The following is a 27420-nucleotide window of genomic DNA, read 5'->3' on the forward strand; positions in this document are numbered from 1 at the left end:
ACCACTAGGTGGCATTAAAGGCAAAGCAAAGCAGCCAGCTAAATGATGTGTGAAGGAAGGAAGATGGCTTTCCTTTAGAAGGAGAACTGTGTGGCCTTCATGATTTCAGCCTCCTCAATAAGAAATTTATCTGCAATTGGAGTCTGATATGTCTGCACTGCAATACTCCATATTTTCATTGTCTTCATTTTGAGATGGCGCAAATCTAAAAGCCAGAAATTCTTTCCATTTTTAAATGCACAACACAAATTTACAAATAAAAAACAAAACAAAAAAAATCTTTTTTAAAAACTGAAAATTTATTGTATGCAACAGATATTGTGACAAAACAAAACAACAGTAATCAAGACAGAAAGTCAAAGACAAGGTCACAACATTTCTCAGCAAAACACTAGAAATTTAGAAAAATCCGTATTTGTAGTTCCAAATTCACTCCTGCAAATGATTAAAAAAAACAAAACAAACTATAATGGTTTGTGGTTGTATGATTTGTGTGTTTACACAGGGGAAACAAAATATTGGTAGCACAGAGCTTCTCATCTTGGATGGCAGGTTAAATATTATGCATTCAGTCCTCACACATGTTTTTTTGTTTTGGGGGGGGGGGCGGGATTTGTTGCCCAATTGTTGACATAGCTGGCAACTTGACCCACTATGCTCCCTCATGTGTTATGGCACTCTGATGGCAGCAGCAAGATAACACAGCCACATGCCAGAATTTAGTTGTTTTTTTTTTTTTTTTTGGGGGGGGGGGGGGGGGGGGGGGGGGGGGAGAGAGAGAGAGAGAGATTTGCTTACAACTGGCGCGCCCCAAAGCTCTTCAGACACCAAAGTGCATTGCAGAGGTTCACTGAACCAAACCTGTAACTGATCTAAAGGGTCTACTGCCAGTGTCACAGTACAGCATTTTGGCAGAATGAGGCAGGACTGACATAGTACGTGGGTGGTGGTGTGGTGTACATTAGATAAGCACGCGAGCAGTAGGTACAGATCCAGACAAAACAAAGCCAATAATCTTGGTCTCAGGTAAACAGCCATCATTTAAAATATTTTACTGAATTTAATAAAATAGAGTAACATCACAGGTTAGTACTGGTGAAACTAAAATACAAAATAAAAAGTGAGGTCTCCACCTCCTGCGATACATCTTTGCAATGCTTCAATCTCTTAGTTGGACGAGTGTAAATGTTAAAGTGTTCCTTCAGCCTCAAACCAGGAACGTTCCTGTTCATACATAATCCTTGTTGCTACCACTGGATCTGGGGTTGGAGATGGGATACTTTGGTCCACTTTGACGCCCTTTGCTTTTTGAACAGCTTGCTGCCAGAATGCCGCCTCCCACAACGGTCAGGAACGCACCAGCCCAGGCAATGAAGATGGCAGCACCGAACTCATACCTAGAAAAAAAAGTTAGTCAGTCAAACAGATGAACTATGCCAAGATGACTCGATATTCAGAGTACACAAAGGTCAGTTTGAGATCGTAATGTACATACTTAGTGTTGACAGGGGTGAAAGGGTTGTAGAAGGCCTGGATGATGTCATTCGCATACCAAGAGCAGGCAACAATGGCACACAAAGCTGTGGCAGAATACACAACAACATTATTCACTCTGTTAACCTTTTAAAAATAAATATATAAAAATTAAAGACAACCAAGTCAGATTGCTCTTTACCTCCAATCAAGATAATAATTCCACCACCCATTGCAGTGCGGGACTTGCGCACTTTGTCATCTCCGCCACAGTTGGTACACTTCATCCCCATGCAAGCTACACCCAGACCAGCCAGCGTTACAATAATGCTCACAATCATGAGGGCGCGGGTTGCCTGAAGAGCACCTGGTTTAAAAAAAAAAAAAAACAAAAAAAAAAAAACACAAGGGCCAGGGTTAAACCATCAGTTAATGTGACAAACATGAAGCACTCTGTAATATGTTACATGGATTACAAGGGTGTGGTGACAGGCTGTAGGATTTACTACCGTGAATCTAAAAGGAGGTAAAAAGAAAACAGTAAGCAAAACAGCAGCATTTTCCTGCAGCAATTTATTGGTAATTATACTAAGCTGTCACTTATATTTGCAGACTTATGTGTTTAGATTTTCTATGTGGAAGAAGGTGGTGGAAATACAGACACAAACACACAACAGAGAGACCTGTCTCTTGTGTCTCACTGCCACTCCCTATAACAACGACACACAGAAACTGGCTCTACCCGGAAGTCTAACAAAGCTCGAGGGGGAGGGGTTGGGGGGTTGGGAGCCTGGCAGTACATGCATGAGAGTCTGAAACAGGTCTAACCAGGTTTCAGGTTTCATTTCAGGAAGACGCTCCCAACCTTAGGCACTAACAGATCACATTTTAAAGCAGGTGCACACTTTGTTTATTTAAAAAAAAATAAAATAAATAAAAATAAAAAAAACCCACACCATCTGACAGAATCTGGGTTTCACTAAAAATCAGACAACGAGCTCAGAAACGACTTGTTCGCACTTCTGAATTCGTGTTTTTCCTTCCCCAGTTTTGGTATCCATTGTTGGTAAAGAAATTTCAAGCATCCATTTCTGAACAACAGGCCATTATTTACTCACTTGCTCCATATCTAACCACCAGGTTTAATCACACAGTACTTATCAGAGTTGGATTGGGTTCATGTTTGAAGAGGTGATACGGCACTGCCGCAGATATTGTAATCAAATGTTTTGACAAATAACCCAAAAAAAAAAAAAAAAGCCCTGATACAGATGGGTTTGTGTTTGTTCATTGAAACAAATGGTCTATGAACCATCAAGTGAATTAGCTATTCACAACTACAAGTTATGTGATCTGTCCCACAGTGACTTTCAGGCAGTTTGACCCCAGGGCACAGCTTCGATCAGCTAAATTTGAAGCACGGGAAATAAAGCTGCCCTGCTACTATTAACCTACTTTTGCCACTGATTTATAATAAGAGATAAGAGCCATAAAGATGGTTGGAATACGACAGGAAGAACTCTTTGGTCAACAAGAATGACCTAGACTTTACAGCTCCATCACCCAACTACACTTTTTTTGCTTTTCCCCTGGAATATAGTCGAAAAGGAGCTGCCATTCGGTGTTTGTTAGAAACATTTGTGGCTCTGCTCTATAGAGAAAGGTTTTGCATATGGCCTTCAGACATAGATGAGTAAATGGTGTCAAATAAACTCCCACACGGAAAGGTAAGCTCCACATGTGGGTGGGTGGGGGGGGGGGGGGGGTCTCTATCATACAATGGTTTATAGGTAATCATTGCCAAGGTGTGCACAGACATTCCCTTGTGTAAAATAGAAGATAAGTTTAAACATTTGGCCCGTTAAAAGCCTTTATGAACCTGAGCTGCTCTGCGCAGGTGTAGCCTTCCTCGGTGGTTTAAACAGGAAAATTAAAGAACGAGTGATTAAACCAGTTAGACCAGTTCTAGGAAACCAAGAACCAAGCTACAGACTGCGCCAAAAAGTTAACAGAAAGATTTAAAGTAGGCACAATCTGCAAGTCACTTCCTACCAGACATTAAAATTTCCTCTTCTATCTTAGGAACAATGACAGTACAACAAGTTGCCGCAGTATTCACAGTAAGCCGGAGCCTGCCGTTAAACTTTTAAACTATTTGGCCCATTACAGAGAGAAATTATGTGGACGCTCGTACTTATTTAAAAGCCATCAACCGTGTTACTTACTGTTGAGCTGCAGGATGGAGTCGTACACTTTACACTGCATTTGACCTGTGCTCTGGAACGCACAGGACATCCACAGTCCTTCGTACATGGAGATCGCAGTGATGATGTTGTCCCCGACGTAGGCAGACATCTTCCACTGGGGCATAATTGTACCAACTACGAGTCCAATCACGCCCAGAAGAGCCAGGGCGAATCCCAGAATCTGAAGACCCGAGTTAGCCATTTCTACTTCTTCTCCGACTTGACTTTGAAACAACAAAGGACGCTGTTCACCTGTTCAGGTACTCCTCAAGACACAGACTTCTCTCTTCTTTAAAAAAACAAGTCTGCTTCCTTGCGAGAAAAAAAACTGGCTCGTCTTTTGCTATCTAGGCACGTTTTCCTTAGCTTTAAAAAATAAAGTTAGCAAACAACAGCTATATGATTTCTCGACGATTCTTCACGCACCTGCTTGGCTGCCGCACCTTGAATGGAGAGGGAATAACGGGAGCGAGCTTTTTTAGGCGGTTTCACAGGTGGGCGGGGACGCGCACGTAGTTTCGTCTGCCGTAGCAGCAGACACCTGAAGTTTCATGATGTAAGTGTTTCCTGAACCAGACCACTGCGATGCCACGCATATGCCCATAAATAGTTTATAACAAACTGTACACATTACATATATGTATATTACAACTTCCTGTCCCGCTTTTGACACAGTGATAAGAAATACAGAAAGACAGACGGGGAATTGTTTTACTGCTGTAAAATAGTGAGGTCTTTTAAATTGAACTGTTTCGACAGTCAAAATGAAGATTCTGGATAAATAGTTTTGTATTATTTATAATAAATTAACAATCATAAATTAACACATAATAAAATAATAATAAAAACTTAATTTTATGTTCACCTATATATATATTAAGATATTTTTAAGAAACCTTGACATAGTGAGAATGTGATAAACAACACAGTGCCGCAATTCTTACCACAGAAAGACGCTGAGTAAGCGAAACCAATCAACAGTAACAACCACAACATTTTGCAGCATTTTCAGTTGTACTTTTGTGAACCAGTATTAAAATATTGCTATCCACTGAGCTGTACAGACAGCATCTGTTGGAGACAGATTTTTCTGACCAGAAAGAGTCTGCAGCTTCGGCCTTCTATAACGGGGCCATTCGGTTTTTGTTTTGTTTGTTGATGTTTTTTTTATTATATCTTTATTTGGAATGGACAAGAAAAATCCATCTGCACAGCAGTATATGAATAACATGGGAACAGAGTCCTTCCAGGTTTTTAGATTAAGTCCAGGAGAGCAAATGATAAACACAGTGATCAACAGGTGCATATTATCCTCCACTGGCTATAGGAGAGTTGCTCACATGCTCTCCAGAAGGAGATACACAACACATTATATGGAACTATAAACACGAACTGGGGGGATGCCCATGCTGCTGCCATGGTAAACAAATAAATAAATTAATAAATAAACAATAGTAATATAAGTAAATTTAAAAAAAAGTGAATTAACAATTGTCAGAAATTAGATAAGTAGATTACAAAAATACAAGTAACAGTGAGATCAAGTGAAGTCAGCTCTTGTGGGGGTAATGAATAGGATTCAATTGTTCCAAATTTAGTGGAATTTGGCCTTTTGATTTCTTTACAGATATGACAGTTTTTTCATCCTAAATATCTCTAAAATGATCCCAAACCAGTCATCCAGGGTAGGCTGGACTGGGCTTAACCATCTTCTAGTAATTGTTTTTTTACTTGCCACCAAGAGTAATTGCACCAACTTAATCTCACTCCTACGTTCCAGAAAAGGGACCAGACCCATGTATAAGACCTTAAAATCTAAAGGCATTTGAACGTTAAAGACTGCGCTTAAGGAGGCCTGGACACCCATCCAGAAATATTTTAACTTGGGACAGTCCAAAAAGACATGAAAATGGTTAGCAACAGTCGAGCCGCATTGTCTCCAGCATTGCATATGAGCCCCTTTATATCTCTCCTGATATGGTGTCTTGAAGTATCTAATAATATTCTTCCAGCCATGTTCCTTCCAGCTCATAGAACTGGATGTGGACCACTGGCAGCACCAAACATTTTCCCACTCCCCCATAGAAATAGCAATCCCTGATTCCCTTTTCCATTTATCTTTAGTGTATAAAGTGTTATCCTCGCTGGCACTAGAGAGAGCTTTGTATAGTTTAGAAATGGATTTAGTAGGGTTCATGGTTGTGGCATTTTTCAGGATGAGGAAAAAATGCGACTCAGCATCATTAAAGTCGGACAATTTGCATTCATGATCAATATGTGATCTCAGCTGTAGGTATCTGTGAAAGTCGTATTTTGTCAGGTTGTGGTTGTCCCGCAAGACCTCAAATCTGAGCACAATATTTCTATGAGTAAGAGAGAGGAATGTCGTAAGGCCATAAGATAGCCATGCTTTAAAGTTAGAGTCGTGTCTGTTTGGAATAAAATCTGAGTCGAAAGCAAACCACCTGAAAATTTTTAATATTTTGTGTATCCCAGAAATGTTGATTACCTTCTGCCAAACTTGGAGGGTGTGGGTTAACCAGGGGTTCCCCAACTTTTCCAGCCAACACGTTAGACCCTTATCTGCCATTACAGCTTGTAGAGGGAATCGGTCCAACAGGCTGGACTCCAGTTCCTTCCACTTAGCTGTGTATGTTTTGTTGCACCAATATAAGAGGGGGGTTATTTGAGCGGCATAATAATAATTCCTGAGGCGGGGGAAACCCAATCCTCCCTTTTCCTTGGGGAGCTGGTGGGAGGTATTCTGTTAAGCATTCATATTACTCTTTGCTGTATAAATAGTATTATAAGAATACAAACTGTCTTTCTTTTTTATTAGCCAAAATAAATTTCCAAAGTGGGAAGTGACAGTTACATACCTGGAAGTAATGTGGGAAGTGAAGTTTCATACAAATACCACAGTAACAATAATAAAAAGTTTATACGTGTTGTGTGTGAGTGTTTTTGTTTGATTATTTGTTTTTGAGACACATGGGTAAAACAGTATGATCACAAGCCATGTTAAAATTCACCTTCAAGACTATGAACTTACCTCAGTACTGTAATATTTAAAAATAATTATCAAATAATAAATAATTATTTAATTTTGTACATTCTGTCTTTGGGTATTTATATTCACTACATATGAATATTGCCAAAACCATTGCCACCATCTCTGTTACATAAGTATTTTCCTATCAAGCACGTCTTACTGCTGGAATTATAGACAGAAAAAAAAGTGAAGATCTGGGGAGTAATTCAGGAAGCTTAGACTGAGAGTGTTACTCACCCTGAGGGTGTGCCTTTACCAATTCACAACAACAACATGAGTTGAGATGAGGAAATGCTGGAGATTTTAATGCCAGTTATCAGTCAGAAATTCTAGAAATCCAGTACTTTGATTTGTGTCATCTTCTTTTTTTCCCAATAACTGGATTTTCATATTATTTAAATGTGTACCTTGCTGAGAAATCTGAATTTTGATTACATAGATATAATCAATCAATATATATTTGATATAGAAAGAATGAAAAATAGGGCTCTCTTTCTCTTTTGACTTTTTTCTGTTTGCCAACTGTGTGGTAACAGTGGGCGCCAACTCAATCAGCAGTCAAACAGGTTTTGTTAAGGATCTGCTGGAGTTGATGGAAAGCATAAAATTGTACATTCAAATGCAATTTCCACCTACAAGTAAATCCGATAAGGCTAGGCACGTGGACTTCTTATTCCTGCTTTTGCGCCGGTGTGTAACATCTTAACAAAAAGTAAATTGTAGAGCAGAGGTGTTCTACTATGAAACCGAGACTTTTCACTTTAAATCTGATGTCACCACTGTGAGTCATCATACAGAAAGTAAACGATAAATATTTTTGATTTGTCTCTTGAGTTTTGGTCAGTCACATGACTCATTCGGCGCGGATGGCAGCAAACGGAACAACTAAAATGTTTTTATTTTGCTTCACAGGGCGTGTCCTTTCATCGGAAGTTTCGGGAGGATTGCCGGTAGATCTCTTATCTGTTGTTGGACAGATATGTTAAACTTTCAATTTATCCATTACATTTTAGTTAACCCGCCGTAAACGTAGCCACGTGCCCCAAGTTCTGTGACTGTGAACTACGTCATTGGGGGGGGCACATGATTAAAGCCATCGCCTGACAAGCTCCCCTCCCCCACAACTCCATCTCAAATTGTTAGTTGGTTGAGCCTAAACAATAGGCCATTTCTTCCTGTCGTTCGAAGATTTGAAAAGGTGAAGCTGGATGGAAGCCAGGGGTTTGAACAGGTTAGCTAATAAAAGAAAAACAAGCAAAGGGAGGGTGTGTTGCTTAAAAAGATTTAAATAGGTACTGTTTTTAAAAAGCGGAAAAGTGAGTAACAACAGCGGAGGGACTGTGTATAACGAGTTTGGTAATTATTAGCAAATTGCACCAACCAGACAAGCAATCTGTCAAGTCAGTGGAAGCAGCTAGTTTTTATATATCCCAGTATGACACATCATTTGCCTTTCAAAAACAAAAACCACACATACTCAAAAACGAAAGCAAAACTATGCAAGGGAACTTCATCTGATTCAAAGTGATTTTATTTCTATGGAACATTTTACAAAAGCTCAGTGTCGAGCATGTTAAAAACACAAAATTGAACGGATGAAAGAAATAATAGGTTCATGTCTTTTAATCTGTATTTGCTCTACACGCTGAATTCTATGAATTGTGTCGATGGCCTTCAGACCTTTGGCTATACTTAAAAAAAAAAAATCTCCCAATACCAGAAAGCAAGCAAGCAAACAAACACTAATTGGCTGAATGACCATAAAACTGACTAAAATCGATCTTGGCACTGCAGTCAAGCTTTTACCAACGTAGTGCTTACCACTCTTCTTCAACTGCTTGTTTTCACAGCTCACCCCAAACAGTTTAACACGGTTAACTGAAGTTAAAGCAGTAGGTGTAGATTTCAGACACCGGACACCATGTTATAAACCTCCATTCGACTGCTCCCTTCAGCTGAACATCTTTTTTATTCTTTTGTGTTCATGAGAACGAGAAATTAGCAAAAGGCTTATTTAGAAAAACAAACAAAACAAACTACTATAACATGTATTCAGCTGTTGTAATGCTTCTATCTCTAGGGTATGTGACTGGGCTTAAACACAATCCTAGCCTCTGGGGAGCATTGCGTCAGGAATTGCATCTGGTTTAAAAATTCAAATATACAGAACCATCTACTGCAACAGACAGCAGTCCACTTTTTTGAGAAACAAAAGAGCAACCCCCAAAAAAATTTTTTAATGGATTTGTCGCCGTCATAACATGAAATCAAAGAAGCCTTATATAGAAAAAAATGCTATAACATTGCAGTCAGCAGTTGTATAGACTCTCCTCTGCTGTGCACTCAAATGAAAAAAGAGGACAATATTTTCAAAAAGAGAATATTGTGCACTTCCACTCTTCAACTCCTCAATAGCACAGCTGAAATGTGCTTGAGTCCTAAAAATCATCAGAAACACAGCTGAATAAAAACCCTGAACATATAAAATCCTGTGGTTTATACATTAATTCATTAAAAGGTGACTCAATGTGCATTTAAGCAGATTACTTCCTCAAGCCAAGGACACAGAAGTACCACGATATCACACAATTGTCATATCTCTCAATCTGAAACAGGAAAGAGGACCACAGACTGTTGATAGACGTAAGCAGGATCAACAGGGCATTATACTCTCTACTGACAATGAGCCAAATGTTGCAAAACTGATTGGACGGCGCAAATAGATATTGACCCAAACCGCACCGCTAAAGCAGCCCAAGAGATGGTCAAGTGTGGGATGTGATATTCTTCAATGGTCAAGTCAGTCACCTGATCTCAATCCAACAGGTGATTTTGAGTTATTAAATACTAAAGTTAGATCTGCACCCGCACTGAAGCAGTAATTCAAGGTGGCTGCAGTAAAGTGAAGAAGTCTCAAGTGAATATTTGGTTATGATTTAAAAGAAATTAACATCTGTAAAATTATGTTAGGTTGTGGGGACTATGTATAAAAATAGCTGTACTTCCTAAACAGTTGATCCAATTTTTCTTATCAATCACACCTTTATTGTTTGGTTTATAATCCACATTACTGACCTCACGATACATACAAACTAACCAAACAAGTTTTTGTAGTTTAGTTCATTTTATAGAGCAACGTAAGGAAATAACTCACTGGAACTCTTTAAAATGAAACAAAACCTTTGAAATTTTAACATAGTTTCAAAAATTCTCTAATCACAGATTTTATAGTTTGCATGAAACCTCAGCATATCACGTAGGACTTTTCCTCATACAGTTATGACTCACCTGAGGTCTTTTTTCCCAGAATTGTTCTTTATGATTCTTGGAAGCAGGATAAAGGACATAAGGTTACACAGGGGTGAAACAAACAGACATGTGAAGTGAAATGCTGCCATCTAATGGTTAAAGCAAATAGAACACAAAGCAGTTCTATACACAGCCATTTTAGCTCACGCTTTTACTAAAACATCCATGAGTATATGATGCTGTTCATATATTTAGAGGAGCTTGAATATTTAAGGACACGGTGTATGTTAGGACTTCTTATATTCATCATTTAAAGTCATTGGGTCACATATATACAGGTAAAACAAATGGACGCAATTTTAATCTTGATGATCACAAACTGTGTTTTATAAGCCTACTTCTTATTTGCTATTTTCTAGCAAACACTATGGGAAAAAAAAGAAAGAGCCAGCAGTCATTCCTGTCCCATAAAGCGGTGGAGAAATCAGCTATGATCTTAAACAAGATAGATACACAGCTGGAATGGCCCCCCTGCTTTTGCCTTCAGAACTGCCTAAATTTTTCATGGCATAGATTCAACAAGGTGCTGGAATCATTCCTGAGAGATGTACAGCTATGAACATCCTATTCCACCACATCTCAAAAGTGCGCAATTGGTGGCTGTGGAGACCATTTGAGTACAGTGAAATCACTGTCATGCTCAAGAAGCAGTTTGAGATGACATACTCGAAGCAGTCATCAGAAGATTGGTGCGCTGTGGTCATAACAGTACACAGGTAGGCTGTGGAGTTCAAATGATGCTCAAGGTGTAGTAAGGGGCCCAAAGAGAGGAAAGAAAATATCACCACGCCATTACCCCCCCCCCCCCCCCCCCATGGATCCATGCTTTTATGTTGTTTATGTCAAATTCTGACCCTACAATTACAGTGTCCCAACAGAAATGTAGACTCAACGCAACGTTTTTAAAAATCTTCTATTGTCCAGTTTTGCATTGCAGACTCAGTTTCCTGCTCTAAGCTGACCGGAGTAGTCTTCTGCTGCAATAACCAATCTGCTTCTTCACAGATGGTCTTCTGAATAGCTTGGCTGTAATGAATGGTTGTGGTGGGCGTGGTTTGCGGTGCCGTGCGGACGCACCTGCATGGCAGCCGCAAACACGGGGACCTCTGTCACCTCGCGCAGCTCCTCTGTAAATGCCGCCGCTCCCGGCTGGAGCAGCCACTCGCGCGGCTCCTCTTCCTCCGGCTGGCGCAGACCTTCGCGCCCCTCGTCCATCACCTCCGGCTGCCGAGGTTACCGAGGTTACTGTTACCTACTTTTCAGCTTGAAGCAGTGTTGCCATTCTCCTCTGACCTCTAGCAACAACAAGACATTTTCACCCAGAGAACTGCTGCTTACTGGATAGTTTCTGACCATTCTCTATAAACCACAAAGATGGTTGTGTTAGACAATCTCAGTAGATCAGCAATTTCTGAAATGCTCAGACCAATCCATACCATGTTCAAAATCACTGAAATCACCCTTTTGTCCCTTCTGATGATCAGCTTTAACTTCTGCAGTTCATCTTGACCACATCTTAATGCCTAAATTTACATAGTATTTTAAACTTTAGCCAACTATCTAAATTTGGCTGTATTTCGACAGCAGCTGTAAAAGGCTTTACTCGTACCTTTAGAAAATGTTTTTCATTGCCCTCTTACATCTCGGGCATTGGACAACACTTGAGAAGAATGAAGCAGGAACACAGACACTGTGTCTCACTGACATAACTCAACATCTTTGAATATTACTTACTGATATGATTTATATTTAGTTTCTTTCCTCTAAGCAAACTTTTACTAAAATGTTAAATGTTCATTTTTGTTAGAATTAGTTTTTATGACATCTTTTGCTTCATATTTAGAAGTGATGCTAAATAGTAAAGCATGATTTTCATATGCATTCCCATAATGTACATGCAATTCTTTCAAATTTTTCTATCATTTCTCTGCATCCGTTTGATGCTGTGCTGTTGACAGGAAAATCAACGACAGACCATGTGAATTGCGTGCAGTCGGGAGAACATTGGCACTCACTGGGAAAACATAATTAAACGTGGTGCAAGGTTGTGATTTTCCCACGTTTGTTCAAATTTAGCATGTAGATTCCTATAATAGAAACATACACATGCTGAGGGTAATTGGTTCCTCCAGATACCCTGAGAACTATATTTGGTTTAATGCCTTAATCCTTATTTGTTACATTAAGAAATATAAAGCTCCATTCAGTCTGAGCACAGACTGCTCCACTCTGTGTGGGTTTACTGAGAATAATCTTATATAAATGCGCGAGTCATGCTTCCATGAGATTTAAGATGCTCCCATTAAGCAAAAGAAGGATCAGAGGAAGAAAGCGGGCTGTCTGACCCTGACTGAGGTCACATCTCAAAGGGGAACTTGTTGTGACAGACCAGAGTGCACAATAATCTCCTCGATCAGATGCTGCTCAACTTTGGCTCTAGAATATAACTTGTAGTCTAATTATCAAAGTCTGCGAGGCATTAATTTACCACAGTTATCTCTGACAGATTGTAATATGTAACTGACTGCTGGGTCGTGAACGAGAGACGTAATTGCAGCTATTCATCCGTCTGATATGTTTTGGTTAAATAATCTTAGGTCTTTGAAAAGACAGATTGCTTCTTAGTAGATCAGACAGATGTTAGTTTGTTAATTCCCCATCAGAAAAAAAATATGTATGTATGTATGTGTGTACATGATATGTATATTTATTTCTCTTGTTTGCTCTGTCCTTTGGATTTATACTGACAGATTTGACAGCAGGGATGCTGAGGCAAAGAGGAGGGAAAAAAAACAGACATTTTTTTCTTAATATATATCAGGCTGCAGAAACTACAGACATGCCAAAGAGCTGCAAATAACTGACAGACTTTGTTTTGATTTGGTTGTGCTTATCGTCTGAGACACTTGGAGAGTCCAATGCTGAGCAAGGAAGAGACACACAAGAAGACTGGCAGCTGTTGTCTTGAGCTTTCAGATCTTAAACATCATAATGTTTTACTTCAATAACCTCCATGAAAACTCCTTGAATTTGAATGTAGATTATGACCGTTGGAAACCACAAACAAGATTGTCAATTGGATAAGGGGGCAATTTTGAAGAAAAGTGAAAACTGAGTTGTTCTAGCAAATAATTTTGCCTTCTGACCGCCACTTCTCCACTTCTAACCTCAGAGGTCAAGCTGGAGATTTGGGGCACATTCTGTAACAGTCTGGCAACCTATGCTGTGTTCAGTATAAACAACTGGTCTCCACATATACACACAAAGAAGGAAGAAGGCACAACAATGCTTTAATTTAACTTGTAAGGCTGGAAAGGTGCAATGCCAAGAGGCAGCTCTACAATCCATACCAGTACAGTGTTTTGTCTTCGGGATGCACCTTTGACCCCTAATAACTTTTACAGAAAAAGACACATTTGTCAGCACAGTATTCTCATGGGTGATCCACATACAGGCGGACTGCACTGACCGTGTCAGAACATCACTAATACAGAACGGCAAAGCACTCTAAGAAATATAATTTGCACTCAAGAAGTTCAAAGGGACGGTGAGGGCCTTGAGAGCAAATGCATCAACATCTGAAGAGCTTCAAATCAAGATAAGTAAGTGTCCATGCTCCATTTCGTGACATAACAAACTAATATGCTTCTCCTTTTTTTTCTATTAAAACTCACATGAAAGCTGGAATAGCTGCTAAGAGCGCGTTAGCTGTATAACATTTCATATTTGGCATTAATAGGACGCTGGAAAGGAATATTGTTTCGCAGCACACTATTCTTCAAACACTCTCTACTTAGTCGTAAAGCCATCTGGTTGCTGGCCTTTTTCAACTGGTCACCATGAAGGAGCTGCCTCTATTCCACCAGCTAGCGTAAGGGTGATTAGTGAAGAGCAATTACAGCGTTGGATTATTTTCCTTCTGGCCCACCAGAATGCCTTTTCTACTTGTGGAGTAAAATGAGAAGATATTTGCTCCTTCTGAATGACAGCTGCAATGGCTGCCAGCAACCAAATACTGGCCTAACTGAATAACGCCTTCTGTTGATTGTTATACTAAAGTAATTTAGGCCTTACCTAAAAGTGAAAGTGTTTCAATGCAGGGGCAATTCTAGGTTAATTCACATTAATGGAATAAGCTGTTTCCAAATGTCATCTACCCTTTTCACATTTGCAAACCTCAATTCAGTGGGATAAACATTACTATGTTACCTTCAAAAGCAACCAAATTAGTTACATTTACAAGAGTCTAACATGTAATTTGAACAAAAGGATTTTATGTTTCTACGGTAGTTAAATCACGTATGATCTGCATGAAATTCAACAACCTAAAACTAGTTAAATTTATTCTTGTTGAACTGAAGATGATCTTAAACAATGACATCTAAGGTAAAGTTTAAGGCCACAGATCGCAAGGACTGGAAGTGCATCGTTGACCAAGCTGGAATCCCTACGGAACCCACAGTGCATATTGGCTTCGTGGACAGCCTACCTTGCTGGCCGCTAGCTAGGGACAAAAAAAAGAGATTCTTGTTGTGATGACATGATATACTCTGGTTTGTAGCCTGGAGTCGCAATATTACAAAGTCATGGACAAGAAAATATCGGGGGTTATTTCAGGCAGAGAAGCATACATACACCATGTGTATGCTATTGCTATTTATTGTGGTTTAACCTGTCAAGGACAACAACATAAAGAAAATTCTGTATCAAATTCACAGCTTTCCAACTTCTTTTAAAGTATGGAGTGGCAGCTTGGTGGCATGGTGGTTAGCACTGTTATATCAGTGCAACAAAGTTCTGAGTTCAAATCCACCAACTGGCCAGGGCCTTTCTGTGTGGAGTCTGCATGTTCTCCTTGTGTCTCTCTGGGTATGTGCAGTTACCCCCCAGGACAAGCAGAAAAGGATAGACAAGTGTGATGGCATTTCTTAAATCCAAAAAATTGGAGGGGGGGAAAAGATGCGCATGACAAGCTTTATGTTAACCAGACTCTGATTTGTTGAACACTCCAAAAATAATTCTTTAAATGAACTTAAAATACTCATGGAAAAGATTTCCATGTTAATAAATGCCTTTCTAGTAGCATTATGTACTTTCTTTGGACTAACATAATTTGCATGTGTTGGATCAACTCAATTGAATTAAGCTGAACTCAACTAAAGTAAATATGTTGATTCATCATTAATTAATTAAGTTGGTCACACTCAAGTACATTAAGTTGGAATAACAGAACTGTATAATGCTAAAATAAAGCAATTTAATCACATGGAAATCCTTTCCATTATTTTTTAATGTTCACTCAAATAGTTCTTTTTTGAGTGTAATTTAGAGTGAATGATCAGAGATTTCAATCTAATCCACCCGTTTTAGCGTGGAGCCTTTAGTTATTAAACACAAGGCAAAGGCTAAGTCTTTAAAGAAGTTAAAGAAACATTTTTGGCAAAGCAGATAAGTCCAACAAATCATCAAGCTTAAAGTGGCATTATTCAGTACAAACACTGGAAAATCACACTGCCACTCCTTAGACATGTGCACAAAGTTTTTCAATTCATACAGTACAAACCCTCCCTTTATTAAGCAGACTCGGCACAGAGCATCATGTACCCCATTCCAAAACACTTGCAAACTAAAAAACACATGCAAAATCCAAAACACGTACAAACGCCAAAACACATGCAAACTCCAAAACACTTGCAAACTAAAAAACACATGCAAACTCCAAAACACGTACAAACTCCAAAACACTTGCAAAATCCAAAACACTTGCAAACTAAAAAACACATGCAAACTCCAAAACACTTGCAAAATCCAAAACACTTGCAAACTCAAAAACACATGCAAACTCCAAAACACATACAAACTCCAAAACACTTGCAAAATCCAAAACACGTACAAACTAAAAAACACTTGCAAAATCCAAAACACTTGCAAACTAAAAAACACATGCAAACTCCAAAACACGTACAAACTCCAAAACACAACGGAAGTGCTCCAGGACGCTAGGGGCAGTGTTGAGCTTTTGTTACCTAGTAACTACACAAGCCAGGAAGTACCAATGACCGGATTTGGGGTTTGCAGCTGTCACTGTCACTACCCGATCCGTACCGGAAACCCGATCGGTACCCCGCATGCGCAAATCTTACGTCACTTCCTCTCTTTGCCAACATTGTGACATTCAATATATTTGAATGATACGGTTAGTGCCCAGTTAGCTCCTAGCATTTCTCAACAGCTCTGCCTCCTTTTCGACTGCCCGGGACATTTAAACAATGGATAATCCGTATACAAAGAAATTCATGCTTTTCTCCTCAACAGAGAGTGTCATTACAAACACACGTTTGTAATGACGCTAATTCAGTTTATAACAGGGTTTATTCGCTCGGTCAGCAGGTGGCGGTATCCTCGTACACTGGGGAGTACACTGCCATTAAACTAACAGAAGAAGAAGAAAACATCTGCACATGCGCGGTACGGATCGGGTAGACCCAATTTGTACGGTCAGACTTTACACATGCGCAGTAAGGATCGGGGAGTCCTGATCCGTAACTATCTTTTTATTTTTCGTTTTTGTCTACATTGTACTGAAATGCTTCATTATTGCAAACATTTTAAGATATACTTGTTATTCTTAACATCTTAACAGATACTCTGACCTGTAACTATCGTAAAACGCTACGACCGGAAGTAGAAACCTTTCGTACATGCGGGGTACCGATCGGGTTTCCGGTACGGATCTTGGTGGTTTATTTTGCAAATCGAGCTCAACACTGCCCCTAGCGTCCTGGAGCACTTCCGTTGTGTTTTGGAATTTGCAAGTGTTTTGGATTTTGCAAGTGTTTTTGAGTTTGCAAGTGTTTTGGATTTTGCAAGTGTTTTGGAGTTTGTACGTGTTTTGGAGTTTGCATGTGTTTTTGAGTTTGCAAGTGTTTTGGATTTTGCAAGTGTTTTGGAGTTTGCATGTGTTTTTTAGTTTGCAAGTGTTTTGGATTTTGCAAGTGTTTTGGAGTTTGTACATGTTTTGGATTTTGCAAGTGTTTTGGATTTTGCAAGTGTTTTGGAGCTTGTACGTGTTTTGGAGTTTGCATGTGTTTTTTAGTTTGCAAGTGTTTTGGAGTTTGCATGTGCTTTGGAGTTTGCAAGTGTTTTGGAGTTTGTACGTGCTTTGTCTCTAGGGGCCACCATAGAGAATACATTTATAGTCCACGTCAATGTAATGGCATCCATCCTGTTCAAGCCATGTTTAGAGTGACATGAATCCTGTAAAAACCTGTCATTCATATCAATAGGCTATGTTTACAATGTCCACTGGCTTTTTTTTAAGTGTGCTACTGGAAAGCACACTGAGCATCACTGAAATACATGAAAAAAAAAACCTACTTTGTGAAAAATAACTTTTGTTTTTCCAGTTAACTTCACTATTTGGTCCCTCGTTCTTCCTGTTCTTGTGCAACCTGTCCTCTCCCCCCCTCTATCTCCACCCTCTTCATTCAACTAGAAACTAGAAAATGACAAAAATATAATCTTTTTTTTTTTTTTTTTTTTTTTTTTTTTTTTTGCCTGTCCCGTTTGGCTCTTTTGCCATCAGAATTATTGTCTAAAGGCAAAGAAAGATGCCCAACAGATTTACTTTACCAAATTGACCATCCCAGCCTTGCCGTAATGGTCCATTTGATTCACCTTTTATTGTTTATTTTATTTTCACTTGCTGAATACGGGACAGACTTGACTGAGGGAAAGAAGGGGAGAAAGAAAGAGGGAAAGAGAAACAGCTGAGAAGAGGGACGGGGGAGAAGGGCAAAAAACAAAAACCAACAGAATGGGCAGAAAAGAAAAAGAAAAAAAATGCATATACTGATCACCTGGATCACCTGTTGAGAAAGAAAAAAGAGAACAAGCAGAAGAGAACAAGAGTAATAGAATAAACAACATCACAATGATATATGGGAATATGACAGTAAATACTAAATATTAAACATTATTGTGCAGCACATAAGATCAACATAACACAGTGTGCTTTGAGGTAGGAGCCAAAAAGGGTGTAGTTTGTGGGTGTGATCACCCGTGTGTACACCTGTGAGCATGGACGCGCTTGTTTTTTTTAAAAAGGTTCCTTCATGTAATGATCTGCTAGAGGGTGTGGGGGGGGGGCCACAGCCCCGTCCTCCAGGGCATGAAGCAGGTATGGAGGAGATCAAAACTCCAGACATCCAGAGGCCCCCAGAACACAAGAGACCAAGGAAGACCAACAGAGGGGCAGCCGTGCCACTGTCCCAGAAAGAGCTGAGGAGAGTCCCAGATGAGGGCTCACTCAGCAGCCGCGGAGCAGAAGCCAGGGGGGGTTGCAGTGACGCGCCTGTGAGCTCCACCGGCAGCCAGCTGTGCCTGAGTGACCGAGCCCCAGGCTGAGAGGCCAGGGGCACCCCACCTCCGAAGTGGCCCGAGCGAGCCCCAGGCTCCAGGCGGCCGCCAAGGAGTGAGCCGGTGTGTACCTGGACGCCCATCCCCAGACACAAAGAACCACCAACGCACCGATGTCTGAGGGAGTCCGCCACTGGCAGGGGAAGTGGTGGTGGTGGTGGTGGTGGTGGGGGGGGGGAGATAGGCCTCCAAACCTTGGAGGGCCTGAGATGTCCCTAGAGAGGTGGCGCCTGATACCCAACCTGACACAGACATACAGGCACACACAGATACAAACGTCCATTCCCACCCTCATGCTCTCATATGCACTTACTCCACACTCAACCAACGTGGAGACAGACATAAAGAGACGCTGTACACACGATCACACTCCCCAAGCGTACTCTACGAACCGGGTCTAGGTACCCTTGACCCTGGAGGGGGGAACTGCACCCAGACCCAGGTGGTGTTACCCTTTTCCCTGCGGTGGGGAGAGGCAGACCGCCCCGACTCCGCAGCAGCAGGGAGGCCCCAAACTCCAGACCGCAGTCGGACGGCCAACTCCTCCTCCTAGCCCCCCCCCCCCCCCCCCCCCCCCCCGCTCCAGCAGGCCGCAGAGAACGGGGGTGAGAGAAGACTCCAAACCTCCCTCCACCCGATCATTGTAGTGTTGATGCATGTGTGTTCTAAGGTGCATTTAAAACCCAGGAGGGCATGGAGCTACCTGCCAGAGAGCAGCAGGTAAGCGCATAGTCCCTCTTGCTAGACCTCAATGTCTACGTGTATTTAAAATTGAGAGGTGGGCAACGACGTCAGGGGTGAGGTGTACACCCTCAAAAAAAAAAAAAAAATATATATATATATATATAGCAAGTGGGGCGTCCACAATCGACAACAGGACAGCACACTGTTTAGTTATGTGAAATCATCATCGATGAATGTGTGGAAAACAGAAACTACAGCTTTATCATTTTTGGTAAATTTACATGTTACAGTGAATAAAATACATAAACGGATCTGTTTCAGTTTATAGCAATATTTAGACTGAATACAGGCTGCTGTTGGACATGGACAGGTAACATCTTTTTGACTTGCTATCACCAGGATCTGGAGCTGTATTGTAAACAAACACTGAAGCTCAATTTGATCAAAATAGGAATAGAAATGTTTTAACAGACTGAAATAATAACACATTAGCTCCTTGGCTGGCAACTCATGAGATACAAGCAGACCAGTGGATCAGAAGGTTACAATTAGCTAATAACCTTTAGTGATATAAGTAGCTAAAGATTATTAGCTAACTAGCTAGTTAGCTAGCTAACGTAACTAATGTCCCCACATTATCAAAACAGTTTACACTTTTGCTGTATTTCAGTTAAAGTGTGTTTTAAATCTACATCACTGATGTGTGTCATGAAATTACCTCTTCATCTTCTTTCTCCTGCAGCAACCATTAATGGCAAGCCATGCTTTTGTGTGAGTGCACTGCAACATCATGACATCAACAACACTGGACACAAAACCTTTTCATTCGATCCTGTATTGTCCTCAATAGACAAGTTCGGAAAATATAAGATTTGAAAGATTTGAAAATAATTCCAGAAAATGATGCTAAACTATGTTATTATTAGTATAATTAATTTGAGCCAGGACACTTACTTATACTCTTAAGAGAAGAAGAGCAGTTAGCAGGTGGGTTTGATAAGATCTTGCAGTACTGTCAGTTGATTCTGGGTAAGCTAAGTAAGCTTTGATAAAGTAAGGTGGCATATAAAAATCAGCACATGCCTGTTGATACTACACAATTCCAATAACAATCACCCTTTTATGCAGTGATTGCTGCTAATATTTAGCTAGCAGTACACTACAGATGGAAAGTGACTTTCTGTGTGCAGTTTACGGGCTCTCAGGTGTTAATTCAGGTTTGACACAGGTCATTAATTTGCACTGTAAATACAGCATCTTATTAGGAACTAACCAAAACTGTTCTCCTGTTATCATTGTGCTTAGCATACGTTACTCTGCCTGTTGTGATGTTCTCTTGCTACTGCTATTTTTTCTCCTTTTATTGATTGTATCCTAATTGATTTATGTAAATTATGAAATTATCTAAATGATATTGTTCTTTGCAGACTGGTTAACCTCTGTCCATCTTTTAGCTGTTACTTGAAATACCCATGCTGTCTTATAACTACTGTAGTCAACATAGTCTGACCCAGTGCTGTCAACATTACTATTTAAAATTTATCATGAAGGTGCAGTTTATTTGACTAGGAAATGAGGGACGAAGTACAATCTCACATGCTCTTTAGAGAAACAAAGGGAAGAATAGGGGCAGGTCAGCTGATTCATCCTGAGCTGCCACCCTCTGTTATTTGTCTCCCGTAGCTCAACTCTGACCTACATTTAAAAAAAAACAATGAGATACTTCTTTATTTCTAACATAATTGTAACTTGGCTCAAAAACATTTTTTACTTTATGTATTTTTTTGACATTACATAGATCAGACTATGGAATAATAAAAGCAATGTGACTGCAAGGACAAATAAAGGAAAGGAAAAATGTTAATGTCCTACAGCGCATTAAAGGGGAAACTCATTTTGTTACTAGCTAATGCCTTTAAGAAAGATTTAGAAGGAAGCTGAGACAAAAAGAAATCACACAGAAAAATCAGAGAACATTGCTTATAATCATACAAATATATGTTATTTTATTGAATATTATATCAGAATAAGACATCTCCTTTCATTTCATGTAGGAGTTATTGTAGAAATGTACACAGGTCTGATGGCAATCATGGAGAGAGGGTGAATTGAGGGCACGTGTCTGTCGATACTGAGAGGGAGTCATCCGTAAGGAGCCAAAGAACATTAAAGTATGCATGCTTTGCAAAAACCACAAAATTAAGAAAAAAAACAACCCATGTCAGTAATTCTTATTGCAGACTGTCATTATAGCCTGCAAGTTGTGAGTGCAGTTAGCGTGTTAGATTTGTTTCCCCTCCTTGAGTGCAGGCTGGTAGTTCTGGTTGCATATTGCTGGTCTTTACTCCTGCTTTGCTGCTTCTTGGCATATCCAGAAAAGCCAGAACGTCCCTGCTTCTGCTGCTTCTTTGGGCTCTTAGTGCAAGGAGTCCGTGTTTAAATCCCTGGTGACACTCGGGAGGTGCCTGAGGAGTCAGGCCTGCCCTCTGTGGATAATCGGTGCCAAGGCCAAGTGTTATTTATGGCTTCTTTATCTTTTTCATTTTTTAAAGTGTTTGTTTGTTTTTTGGAAGACAACGAGATCAGTTTGAGAGAGAGAAGTTAAGAGTCTGTAAGAACAAGAGTGGGAAACCGTCTGGAAGACTCGTGTGACCGTAAGTCTGATGCCACCAAGGTCATTGCTGAACACGTTTTGGCTTTAGAAACTGTTCTGCTGTTTTTATTTTATCTTTCTGACTCGGTCACACAGTGAGATTCTTTTTGGGGGAAGTTTCCCCATCGGTGTAAGTTCAACAGTGCTGAGCAAATACATCAAATAAAACCGAGCAAGTCCAACCAAATAGGAACAATTCTTCATAAAAACAACATCAACGAAAAACATGAAAAGGTATAACAACAGAAAGGCAGTAAAAAAAAGAGTACAACACTAACACAGTTAGTACAGTTTTAAGAAAATGAAAATATGTGTTAGTAGATCAGATATACAATATTTGTTAGTATTAACATATATGTAAACTGACAGCATCCTGCACATATAAACCATCCAGACGACTTCTGTTGTCTGGAAGCAGTCTGCTACCCTGTGTAGATTCCTCACATACTCAGGCATTCCTGAAAGATGCCATTCACTCACTGAAACAGCAGAAATATCAGCATACTCCACAGGTTCAGCATATTTGGCTTTGTGCATTCTGCACATTAAACAAATCCTTATTCAGAAAGAACTATTAAAAAAACAATGTTGCAGCCAAGACTCAATTTCTGTTAGTGTCCTGTTTTGAATATTTAAAACGCTTGGAACAGCGAGCGTGGCACACATCCATTTTGTACTGCTGTAATTCCAGGACCAATTTATAATTTATTTAGGATGGTTTTTGAGGTATTTAGTTGGCACAACTGCCTTCAAAAATGAGATCCATCAGTTTGAACCCCACTTAGGTTATGCAAGAGGGAAAGGATTTTTAGAAAACTGTATTTTATAATGGTGTGCATATTGTGTTATCCAATTTATATTAAATCTCTTGTGTATGGACCACTGTCATGTACCATTAGTGATTGTTTGTGAGTTGTAATAGATAAAATAATTCATTGGGATAGCATTAATCAAATTCAGTGAGATGCTGCATTTTGACTTTTTAAACTTACAGCATAGCAAGGCGGTGGCATCAAAACCACATTAGGAACCCACGACGAGCACATTATAACCACATTAGGGTATGATGCAAACAGCCAAATGTCATGATATATTGCCATCTTATTAAAATTCTGTGGAAGGAAAAAAAATTCTTGAAGTTATGCCTTCAGCACTGTGGCTTTCTGCCCCTGATTAAAAATTCTGCCTCTTAGCAACCAACTACATCCATTAGAGGGTGCTAGTTAAACATAATTTTTCCCTTTAATTTGACAAACTCCATGGCGCACATTTCTGTACTGTGAATGCAGGTTAAGTTGGTTCACGGTTTTGTGGATTTTTGAGGATCATTAGTGTTCATTAGAAAGCAATAAGAAAATCCTGCATGCAGGTAAAATAGATTTTGTAAAATGTAAAACTCAAAAAGGTGCATGGCTCAGATTGAATTTGTGTAGCGCATGGATAAATGCTATGCCTGAAAAGGCCGTTTTGTTTTTGCGCATGTCAAATGAAATGTTACCAGGGTTTGCTGCAAAGAATTCCCTGGATGTTGGTTAGTTATTGTACAGTGCAGTAAAACTGCTGCTTCTAAGGTTCAGTTTACCTTTGGTTTAACTGGTTTACTTTTCGCAGATGTGTGTCTCGAAGCAGACTACGGCTACTGATGCTCACACTGTCCCAAAATGAGAGAAAACTATTTATTCATCATCCAGTGTAAAAGCCTCCTCCACCGGGGGTTGTCCATGTGGCTCCTTTGTTGAGTTTACAGGTTGAAATCAAACAACAGCCCTCTGAGTTCATCATGATCAAATGGATTTCCCTGTCTTTGGCAGACCTTGGGGAGATTTTTGCACCTATTGCAGGGTTGATGTTTTTTTCATTTGCGTTTTATTGAGTCTATCGATCATTGTTTCAGTCTCATGCCCTTTCTTTTTTCTCGCCTCTCTGTCTTGTCTTACCATACTGTTAGTCATAGATACACACACTCACACACAGAGACCTTATAAAGACACTAAAGGTATGCACACCTACACAGGCAATGTGATGTTGAGAAGAAACTTAATGGGCTGTAGGTACTCGGTTAAGGGATCTGTGTGGGATAGGGATTACGACTTTAAACCTCTCATGTGTGGGCACGCAGACTATAACATTTTTTTTTTTTTTAATTTTCCGTGTCACCACCTTACTGTTAGCTTTGCGAGACCTGTATTCATAAATGTATTCTCACTTGCAAAGCAGAACAATTCAGACTTTAAACTACAATAACAAAGATCCTCTTAACAGCTTTTCTACTTTTAGGACCACCATGTCTTTTTCCTCTCCTAACTTTTCCATTCAAGAGCATGACTAGTTTCACTTAACAGCTGCATTGCTTAACTTCTCTACATTGCAGAACATTGCTTCATGGCCATAAAGCCATACTTTTCCATTTAGCCCCTCTGGTAAAGCATTCAACTTTGTTCTTCATTTCACGTCAGACCTGACATTCTCTGATCTAGGCTGTCTACTTGCAGTATCACCATCAGACAACTTACTGTGGCATTCGTCATTACTACAGAGGTGAGGACTGATTGGCTTTTGGGACTAAGGAATCTACGGAAGAATTTGGATCAAGCGACAGAGGGTGCTGAGGGTTATTTCTTAAAATCTTCTTTAAAAAATGAACTGGAGCTTCAGAAATATACATTTTTATACTCCTTTGTGTTTTTAAAGTTCCTATTAGTTGCAAGTCTGGTAAAAAAAAAAAAAAAAGCTATTACATCTCATTCCTTTCCTGTCAGTCATTCACTGCGTTGGGCTTCAAGTACTTCCCTTTCATAGAGTGAACTTGTGATCAACTTCAGAATTCAAAATCGTGTGCTGCCTGCTGTGCAGACACATTTATATCATGCAGTAGTTAGTAATGCATGGTTAGAACCCATACAAGGCTGTACCAGACTCCTCCGAGAGGCAGAACATTGGGTTTCCAAAATAGATATTTGTAGGTCTGCAATGCAAGGACAAAATATCCAAATTTAAACTGAGTGAAGCTCCCTCTGGAAAAGCCCAGAAAAATGAAAGACTTGATAAAAAAATGAAAAGCCCTCCAACTAATTTCCTCCATAGACCCTCTGTCCTAAATAGCACACAGTGCCGCTTTGTCTCACATTCATTATCATACCCACATGCCGCGCGCAATCCTGCCAAAATTCTTGCTTACTTTACTGCACACATTCCTTATCAACATTCCTCAAGAATACACCTCCTAATCCGTCACTCTTCCTAAATAACCGCCACCGTGTGATGACTTCTTTACAATTCCGCACACAATTTCCGACTTACTTTTCACCCTCAATACGGCACATTCGTAAAGCCTCTATTTCACTTTCTGTAGCATGTCTGCACATTTGCACATTATGTGACCATTCAAATTAAACTCTATTGCCAATGCACAGAAATTCCTAGAATTATCGGGGAATTTTTAGCAGCCATCTAATAGGCATTTTTTTTTCCCGTTTGGCTTCCCCATCTCCCAACATTGCTCTTTCCTGTCATAGCAAGGGACTTAACGCTGTCTGTGTTTGTTGGTAGTATCCATGCACCATTCACTTTGACTGAACATTGTGGTGACATTTGTTTTTCCCCTCAGTGACTTACCAGAGCAGACAGCACCCAACAGCAGCCATTACTGAAATATCCCTGACATCTCCCATTTAGACACCTTGTATCAGGTCAGTTGCATACAATTCTAAAATTGCATGCAGTTCAGTCTCGATGCAATCAAAATACCGGTTAATTGAAACTAAAAAAAAAAGTTACATTTAATGAAGATTCCTTTGAGGACACTCATTCATTTAAAATATATACACATCACACAAAAGATGTGATGAGTGGTACAAAGTATCACCTATTCCACGACACAGACATGTCAAAGACATTGTGCTGTGTCTGAAGGACATAGTAGAGGTTACCCACAGTTTCTCTTTCTATCCTCTGTGCATGCACTCATTCACAGAGAATCTTACCTCACATTTATACTCTAAAAGACAGCGACATAAGGGGGTTAAAATACAATCACAGCAAGACGTTCACTCAGACAACTACATTTTTGAGGGCAATTCTTCCAAGGTGATTTGATAAAGCTAGTGAGTGGATAAGCTGCCAGACATCCTCAGAATAACAAGTGCTCCAACTCAGAGGCTCCTTCGGCTTTGATGTTGGGCTTCAAACCTGGCTTTACTCTGACAGCAGATGCCGAGCAAAGTGTACACTGGCGTGCTTTTTCAGGTGACTGATCCACCCTGGGTTTAAAATATGAGCCAGTTGTTTCATTTGTAGCCTTTAATGAGCGAGCGCCATAATTAGCGATCACCCGTTAGAGATTACTGCAGTAGAAAGAGGGTGTCATGCACTGTCTCACTTACTTATGCTGCCCCTGTTTTTGATTTTGCTGGTATAAATATTGCTCAAGCCTTTTGACCCTTTCCATTAGAGTCTGGAAAAACAAAAACAAAAATACATGAAAGTAAATTATATTTTATGGCTCATCTTCCCAAGAAGAGTAGCTGCTTCAGGTTATTAATTTATTTTACTGGGAACCACTGCTTACACCTACACCAAGCAGTTCCTTGCTCCTGAACTTTATAGCATTTGTTGTGAAATTCAAATATTCCGCTTTCTTATCTCCAGCAGGACTGAAGCAACCATCCCCACCTCTCTGCTTATTCAATATAAGGTTTTTAGCATCATCCGGTTATTATCACAGCTAGCAAAGAAAGCAAACAAAAGAGGAAAAGGATTAGTTTTTAGTTGCTGCTGACCTGACCCGACCCAAGCTTCCTGCAGATTTCTTTCGTCTCTAAGCCATATCATCTCACTTTGAGCTTTAGTTGACCTTAGTGATTAGCTGGTAGGCAGATGGTGGGTGGAAAGCTGGCTGAGCCACACTGTCACCAACTTTAGGGCTCAAGAGGGAGCCCATGGGTGAGGATTATCCTGTGGAGTCAGTGCTGGATGTGTGTGTGTGTGTGTGTGGTGACTATACAGTACAATAGAGCTGATGATGGGGAAGGCATATGAGAAAAGATGAAACTGTCAGCAGACAAAGAAGCTTGATCCTGACGGAGAAATAAATGGGGCTGCACGTAAGCAAATCACAACAGGTACAGAAAGAAGTGACACTGGGAGAAAGGGTGGGGTGGCGGTGGTAGGAGTTCTGGCTCAGACCCTGGGCTTTCCTTTCACTGGTTTCAGGTGAGGGGGGACTCCTCTCTTAGGTCTTCTTGGCTGCTGATGGACTGCTGACTCTTTATCCCTCAGCATCTTGGAGTGCACTTCTGGAATGAGGTGGCCGCTGAGCACCATTCCCCCAGCCACCCTCAGTGCATAGTGGGCAACTTTGTTTCAAGTGTCACTGCTACCCTTTGTCCCACCCTCATTCTCCTGTGCTATGAGGCCTCAGCCTTGGGAGCTTCTTTCTGTCCATTCTTTAGGGACGGCGAATCTGATGTCTTCACCGTCTTCCGAGGTGGGCTCACTGGCTCACTGACTAGCTCGTGTAGCGATGGCTCCTTATACATTGCAACTGTGTAACAAAGATAGGAGTCGTCAGTTAGCAATTTAGGTTA

At 40.2% G+C, this 27420-nt stretch overlaps 2 protein-coding genes across 4 annotated transcripts in view; both read right to left on the bottom strand.

The window, feature by feature from the left end:
* Positions 1-768: 768 nt before the first annotated feature.
* LOC308386792 (claudin-7-A-like) lies at positions 769-4179 on the bottom strand. The gene is made up of 4 exons (XM_080866577.1): positions 3699-4179; positions 1676-1840; positions 1496-1580; positions 769-1397 (listed from the first exon to the last, which is right to left on the bottom strand). The coding sequence occupies exons 1-4, from the start codon at positions 3919-3921 to the stop codon at positions 1229-1231; spliced, it is 642 nt and encodes a 213-aa protein (XP_080722703.1). The 5' UTR covers positions 3922-4179; the 3' UTR covers positions 769-1228.
* A 17044-nt stretch (positions 4180-21223) lies between these two features.
* The window catches only part of fgf11b (fibroblast growth factor 11b), a 52685-nt gene continuing 46488 nt past the window's right edge, over positions 21224-27420 (bottom strand). For all 3 annotated transcript variants that reach the window (XM_080866920.1, XM_080866919.1, XM_080866918.1), the window contains one exon: positions 21224-27377. In XM_080866920.1, coding sequence (XP_080723046.1) covers positions 27241-27377 — 137 coding nt within the window. In that variant the 3' untranslated portion in view covers positions 21224-27240. The remainder of the gene's footprint in view (positions 27378-27420) is intronic.

The sequence above is a fragment of the Rhamphochromis sp. 'chilingali' genome (genome assembly GCF_963969265.1).
Source record: "Rhamphochromis sp. 'chilingali' genome assembly, chromosome: 19".
NCBI classification, from domain to species: domain Eukaryota; kingdom Metazoa; phylum Chordata; class Actinopteri; order Cichliformes; family Cichlidae; genus Rhamphochromis; species Rhamphochromis sp. 'chilingali'.